The sequence below is a fragment of the Halyomorpha halys genome, unplaced genomic scaffold, assembly GCF_000696795.3.
Source record: "Halyomorpha halys isolate HHAL.00 unplaced genomic scaffold, Hhal_1.1 Scaffold478.1, whole genome shotgun sequence".
Lineage (NCBI taxonomy): Eukaryota > Metazoa > Arthropoda > Insecta > Hemiptera > Pentatomidae > Halyomorpha > Halyomorpha halys.
Window position 1 is genome coordinate 1,118,105 of NW_027114329.1, and position 7,363 is coordinate 1,125,467.

Consider the following 7,363-nt stretch of genomic DNA (forward strand, 5'->3'; position numbering starts at 1 on the left):
ATTTTAATTTCATATAATTACTGTCTTCCTTATTTAGTTTATAGTTTAAAATTGACAAACTTTAGGTAAAGCCAATGTACTGATTAAGATATGAAGAGTCTAATTCAATCCAAAAATAAAGTACAAGTTAAAACAAATGATGAATGCTCTTGAAATAGTATTAGCCAGTAGTTTCGGGTAACAATAAAAAATGTGAAATGAGTGAAAAGCTAAGTGGAAGAACATGCTATGTGAAATTTTAGGGGAAATTAAAAAGGCAATTTTTCTGGGAAGAATATTTTTAAATACCCCTTTCTAAATAGTGCCTTGTATATTGTACCTACAACTTAAAATTGAGGTAGTTTTAAAATAATGACAAAGTGAATTCCAGCCTTCAAAACAGGAATATAAAATCATTTAATACAGTTAGCTTTCCCATAGCTCTTCAATTATGGACGAAGCTTTAGGTTTTTAATCAGAGGAGTTTAATTTTTTATGTGTGTTTGCATAATTGTAAACTTTGCATGTATTAATATTATAAATTAAATATTAAAGATGATTGTTCTAAGATTTGGGTGTTTTTTTTTAACATTTTGACTTTTCACTGCATAATTTTGCACATTTTGGGGTTTTTTTAAAGCAGGTTTGTTGTTTTTCTTTCTGCACTGAAATCCGGTCTATAGTAATAAGAATGCCCAGCTTATTTGTATTGTTTACCATTAATTTTTATAAATCATTTTCTACTTATTATTCTTGTAGAATATATAACACCAATGGAATATGCAACCATGTTTAGTGATACCGCTACCTGCTGATGTAGATTGTAAACACTACAGCCGCCAAAACAGCGAATCATTCGCTCATCATGATCGAATGAATCATTTGAATTCATAAAGAATCCAATAGAATCGGCTGATCCTAGATCCACCAAAAGCTAATGTCAATTACTAGCCCAGAAAATAACTATGCCAATATGAGAAGACCTCAGTGTGAAATCCCACTTCCATGGCTGGCACCCATAAGTCTCATCCTATGTTTTCACCTCCTAATCAACTACCATACCGAGGTAGCATGCATTGTCGAGGCCTTCTGGTCAAAAGTACCAAACATTATCAATTGGAGTTAGATCATTTAACACAACCACCTTGACACATGTAATGGCTAACTCTATTTGTATGGGGGACATGCAGGAAGCAAATAAACATATTATTATTACTCTATTAGGTTTTTCCTGAGCATATCTGAAATTGAACCAAGATTTCACTTTGACCAAAAATTAAAGCTACTATGGTCAAATTCCAGGCAAAATAGCCCACTATCAATAAGTAAATACAAAACATATACTAGGAGAATAAGAGTATTACACAGATTTTTTAGATGAACAGCAAGACCAGCTGTTAGATCTATTCTTTGGAATCAAGGAAAATGACATCAGAGAGTGAGTTATGTTTTAAAAAATAAATAAGCAGCAAATTCAGGATATAACTAATAAATTTCTGAATAGGATAGGACACTAAATAAACACTATGCTCCTCTGAATAAGATAGAACACTATGTCTCTAAATCCTTTCTAGTTTTTTGATGTTTGGAAGGCAATAGACAAAGGCTTTTTTTTCATCACTCAACAAGAAAAAAGGACAACAAAAACCTTCTGAAGGATAAACTGGCGCCGAGACAAAATTGGTGGAAATATATATTGAGAGAAAATTACTCCTTCATTCATTCACATAGACCAACATATCGGATGTCAACCTAGTATCCAATTTATCAAGGGGAACTCTGTAGGAATGTAGGATCCAGACTCAGACAATAATTAGAGCATACGAAAAGAACCCTGGCTATTTAAGGAAATTTAATTGGTGTCAGACCAACCTCCAAAATTTGTCAGAGACTGTGAAAAATCCTAAAAGTTATTAAAAAAAATAAACATGCACAGAAGATATAAACATCCATATAAATAATTATTTTTTGGCATGTCCAATTTTTAAACATAGCTAATATAAAATAATAAATTACTACTATTACCTCATCTGGGAAATTGAGGGAGGACAGGGCATATAAGATATCTGCAGACTGCTTTACATCTAGTTTTGAAGGAATTCGTCCAATGTGAAAAGCAAGAGACCTTAACAGGGGTAAAGAGCGTCTTTTTTTGGCTGATAGTGAAGATAGCACCTATAGTATTACAGAATAAAAAAGCATATTTAATATAAAAGTAAACAATAAAAAAAAATTAATAAATTTCATATCACTGGTAAATTTCTTATATTCCATATCCACAAAAGCATAATAAATGTCATATAAAGTGATATAAGTTCTAAAATAGACTATTAAGTCTTATCTTACACATAAATATTCCTTTAAATATTGAAAATTTAATGTCACATAAAAATAATACAGCAGAATGGCTTATTATTTAAAATAATAATTAATTATATCAGGAAATAACAAATCAGAGGTCAAAATTATAAGTTAACTTTTATATTTAAACAGAATTATTTGAGCTTAAACTTTTGTTATAACCTTCAATAAGTTTTTATTTAACATGAACCTTTTGTTTGTGAAAACTTTTTTGAATATGTTCTTATAAGACTTTTTGACGTGACAACGTCTTATAAATCATTTTGCGGGATGCCATGTTAGAAAAAGTGTCCCGTAACGGAAGTAGATTGTGGGGAAGGTAATTAGTAGTGTAGTAGTGGGGGTAAGAGGATTATAGATGCTGAGAGTCATGCAGGCAAAAGTGTCCCGTAACGGAGAAGGTAGTGGTGGGGATGGGTAAGAGTGAGGTGGTGGGGGTAAGAGGATTATAGAGTATACGTTGTCACGGAAATATGTCGCCTCGGCGCTTCGCGCCGAGGCCTACAGGGGCACGGTTTTTTCATAAAAGTTCATTATAAATATTTATACCAAAAATTGTTTCTAAAAAGTTTTAGGAAAAAAAATTTGAGAAATATAAAAATTTATTGTTATGCACGGTTTCCATCCAATATAAATTGATCCAAATATTTCTCACAGGCACATGAATGGTCTAATCATAACCTACCAAAGGAAAAAGATGATAAGCTAACTTCACTTTTCTTTTAAATAAAAAAATTGGACCTAAAATTAGTTCCAGGGTGGCTGGAATAGAATAGTTAAGGTTAAATTTCCAACAGGGTCAGCCAGTATTTATTATCTGGTGGCCAACTTATACCAAGATAAATCTAGGTGTTCCAACTATGGTAAAAAAAATAGTAGCCTCTAGAAAAGTATAGAAGCTAGAAAAAATATGATAAGCCCAAAACAGGCTTCTTACCAGGCAATTAAGAGATATTTTTTATGAGAATAAATTAATTGTTAGTTTTATAATCATAATCTTGAATATATCCATAGATAAAAAATAATTAAAATGAAGATCTTTCTTTCTTTTTCATTCACCATATTATGGTTGTTATCTCATATTTTGTTTTAAACCCTGATGAAGGCTTGGAAATTTAGGGCGAAATATCGATATAAAAAAAAAAGTTTTACTTTTTTTTGGTTTATTACAACTCAACTGACTACGTCCTCACTCTTCCCCATCTTTTGCTCACAAATAAATTAAACTAATAATAATAACAATAATTTGAGTTATATTTCTTTTGTACGTCATATTAAACCCATCATAAAATATTCAAAACTTTAGTGTGATAAAACATAGTCTAGCAAAGCGATACAACTAGCAAACTACCTTAATCATTTGTGGAAGACCGAGGCCATCAATAATTTTGGCAGCTTCGTCCTCTCCAGTGACTCTCAAAACAAATGACAAATCCTCATTTTGAAAGGTAGTTTTTGAATGTACTCTGTTTTTGGGGTTCCTTCCAAGTAACTTACAAAGGGAATTGAATCGAGGGTCTGATTCAAAATTAGAATCTACTCGTCCTTTCAAGGACCACTCAGAAAGAACAGAAACAATCTAAAACAATAAAATAACACAAGAAACCATTACTTTCACAAATTAAAACAGAATTTTAATCCTATAAAATAGTGTACCAAAATAAAACAAAAACTCATTTTTACATGCGTTTCTCAAATATGTAACAATTGGTACTTTGATATTAGACTACCAAGCCTATATTTCTGTTGTCGGAGGTTATAACCTTAATAATGGTTAATCCGGTTAACGGAGGTTAAACCCTATTACTTTTACAACTTTAATTGGACCAAAGCCTGTCAAGTAGTACTTGCTATGGTCAGTCATAAAAAAAAAAAAAATTACAAAATAGATCCATTTTAGTTAAGGTCAGGCCCTTAATTTACATAAAAACAAATCAATTTATGTTGTAAACATATAAACAACAATAGAAATATAGTTAAAGTGGTTTATTGATGAGTACCAAACAAAAATTTGCTTAACTGAATTTTTAACTAGTTTAAAAGTTAAAAGTATTCTAGGAAGATGGTTACTTTTAAAATCTACTTAATTGCACATGACCACCATAGTTTTATATCATCCTATAACCAAAAATATATTACATATTTGAAATGAATTTAAGAGCACAAACAATGACTGTGATAGTGATTATGCTGAATCCACTTTCAACCAAAAAATATAATACTAAAAATGTAAAATACAAGTTAAAGGCACCTTTAAGGCTTCTCCCCTAGTAATGTAGTTTTTTTCTGAAATTTGAAGCAAATCATCAGGAGTTTTAGCTTCTTTAATTAATTCTTCAATGTTACTCCTGGTTCCCAGGTGTGGTTGGTTGTGCTTCAAATTGGAAAATGCTTTCTTAACAAGATTTGATCTAGGAATAGTTGAATCTGTATTTATTGTTTCTTTGGGAACACCGCCTTCGGTTTTTTTCTGAAGATCACCAGAAACTTCTTCAGGTACCTTATCAGAGTTCAACGCTGGAGTTGGTATAGACGAAGTACACCTTTGATGCTGCTTAAAAATACACAAAGCGTACCGCATTGAGCTGGAACGAAGCATATTATAGCAATACTTGTCACTGAAAGTCACATGGGATTCTATCTTGTCAACCTTAAATCGAAAAATTCAAAGAGATTAAGGTTGCATCAAAGTAAGGTTACAGAGAAAGTAGTAACAAGTAAGATTGCCATAACATGAAATTTGATTACAAAATATTTGATTTTTATCAATAACGTCAGATACAGACCGTTTACTACATATTAATTAAAAATATTCAAATTCTGAAAATAAATAAATTAGTTACCACAATATTTTTGAAAAACGTATATAATAAATATGGTAAATGTATTATGTTAAATCGAATACTAAACATCGTTTCACTCGCTGTTATCTACTTAAGATATTATAACCCGGTTTTACCTACAACCTTATCTCTTAATGACAGTTAACTCTAGGATGATAATTATCATAGAAGAGGTTCGATTAAAATGGGTTCAAATGCATTTCTTTACTTACGCAAATCACTGATAGATGGTTAAATAGCTGATTTAGTATATGCATTAATTTTTTTTAAATATCACCATGAAACTTCAGAAATATGCTGATTATGTAGATACCTATGGTGGACGTGATAGAATCATGAGAATTTTGTACTATTCCTCTCAGTTAGTTGGAGGTCTTACTACATCAGATAAATTAGCCCAGAAATTAGATATATTAAGTGACCAGATAAATTCTTGTAGGACGGTAATGAGGCTTTTTGATGATGCTCCTATGCTATGCTACACATTGTCCTATGGCCTTGGAAAAGAGGTAGAGTTTCATAATTTTAATCAAGGAGATCATCCCCTTCGCATGGGGATTTATATCAAGTTAGTTAAATATATAAACTTTAAATGTAGTTTTTTTCTGATTTCTTCCAGTCCAATTTGAAAAGCAACCTACTACATTGCACATAATGTTTTAGGATCCAGATAGATTAATGCGATTTTGTGGTTTGGCAGTAAACTTTCTTGATCAAGTATATTATCCACTAGAGCATGTTGCCTGGGCTGCTGATTGTAAGCTGTTAAAAATAAAGAGTGATCCATGGTGGACTGCAAGCACTATTTGCTGGGCTTTATCCATGTACTTCATGATATTTAAGTATGTCCCTAAGCGTACCATCTACTTTTTCTTTTTTATCTCTCTTATTTATTAATTGTTTACTACTAAAAAAAATTAAATTTTATCTAGGTCCCTTAGGTATTTTATGCTTCTAAGGAATCTAAAAAATTTAGTGAAACCTAGCCATCTTAATTCAGGGTAAGATATTTTTTACCTTTGATTTTATTTTACCTCTAGCAAAATACTATAAACTTTATTTACTAAAACTGTTTAAAACATATTGGCTACACTCTTCTTCTTAACATACTTAAATTGGTTACTTAGCCATTGATATGGGTTGGCAGTTGCAAATTCATTCATATGTGGAAAATAATCAACTTCACAGTAACAGGATCTTCTAATTGTTTGTAGGAATGGTTAATCATTGTCTTTATTTTAATCAAAATAAACTCTATAATTATTTTAGAATTTTGTAATTTTAGCTACAAAGAAATAAAAGAGCAATAAAGATAGCTTTAGTTACAGTTGTATGATGTAAACACCACCAAATTTTTCTTTTTTGTTAAAATATTTGGTAATACTGGTTTAATTTATATTATTTTAGTTTTTTATTGTAATGATTTTCATTATCTTTCAATTGAGTGGCTACAATGTTCCATGAGATGTATAGTTTTGGAATTATTTGAAAAACTGTAAATATATTGTATTTTTTGATACCTTTATTGCAGATTTATAGCAAAAAAGGATCTCCATTAATAATTTCAACTTTATATACATTGTTATTTATTAGATACAGTGATCAATAATCAGTGAGTGAGATGTTGCAGAAAAATACGTTCCAGTGTTATATAGATGTAATATTGCTATTACTTATTATGCTTGAATATAAGACATATAGTAGTAATTAATGAAAGTGTATTGAAAAACAATTAGATTAATAAGTTTTTTTTTTACTTCTCTGACTTCAGTGTGCAAATGAATTGCATTCAGTAAGATATTTTATTATGATATGGAACAAAAAAAAATAGTGACTAGATTTAGTTCTTGAAAACATCATCTCTTATTCAAACTTATGGTAATAAAAAGACTTTTATTTGTGACATATTTATCACTTCAGGATATGCAAATACTAGCATATACATGTGATGTGTGACAAAATGGATATAACAATTGTTATTACTAATAATATTGTTTTTAGGGATACCATTATAATAAGAAAAAAATAATGACAATACTTTTCTCTTGGGTTGTAGTGATTATTGCATGTAATTCAAGTATCACAAAAATAAAAGTAATTTTGTTTGGGATTGAATGAACTTTATTTTTATGGATGGGTTTAAAAAATAAAATGGGCAAGTTGAATTAGGTAAGTTTTGT

At 30.2% G+C, this 7,363-nt stretch overlaps 2 protein-coding genes across 6 annotated transcripts in view; one reads left to right on the top strand and one right to left on the bottom strand.

Annotated features, from left to right (window-relative positions):
• Nucleotides 1–5,293, bottom strand: part of LOC106683327 (FAST kinase domain-containing protein 4) — a 30,349-nt gene extending 25,056 nt beyond the window's left edge. For both annotated transcript variants that reach the window (XM_014424714.2, XM_067051523.1), the window contains exons 1-4: nt 5,184–5,293; nt 4,592–4,990; nt 3,692–3,919; nt 2,005–2,154 (exon numbers count right to left, since the gene is read on the bottom strand). In XM_014424714.2, the coding sequence (XP_014280200.1) occupies nt 2,005–2,154; nt 3,692–3,919; nt 4,592–4,990; nt 5,184–5,252 (846 nt within the window). In that variant the 5' untranslated portion in view covers nt 5,253–5,293. The remainder of the gene's footprint in view (nt 1–2,004; nt 2,155–3,691; nt 3,920–4,591; nt 4,991–5,183) is intronic.
• A 115-nt stretch (nt 5,294–5,408) lies between these two features.
• Pex11c (Peroxin 11c) overlaps nt 5,409–7,363 on the top strand; it is a 7,707-nt gene continuing 5,752 nt past the window's right edge. For 2 of the 4 annotated variants that reach the window (XM_014424715.2, XM_067051524.1), the window contains exons 1-3: nt 5,462–5,692; nt 5,847–6,025; nt 6,116–6,184. In XM_014424715.2, the coding sequence (XP_014280201.1) occupies nt 5,462–5,692; nt 5,847–6,025; nt 6,116–6,184 (479 nt within the window). Of the gene's footprint in view, nt 5,693–5,846; nt 6,026–6,115; nt 6,185–7,363 lie in introns of all 4 variants that reach the window. The other 2 variants (XM_014424717.2, XM_014424716.2) reach the window with 2 other exon arrangements.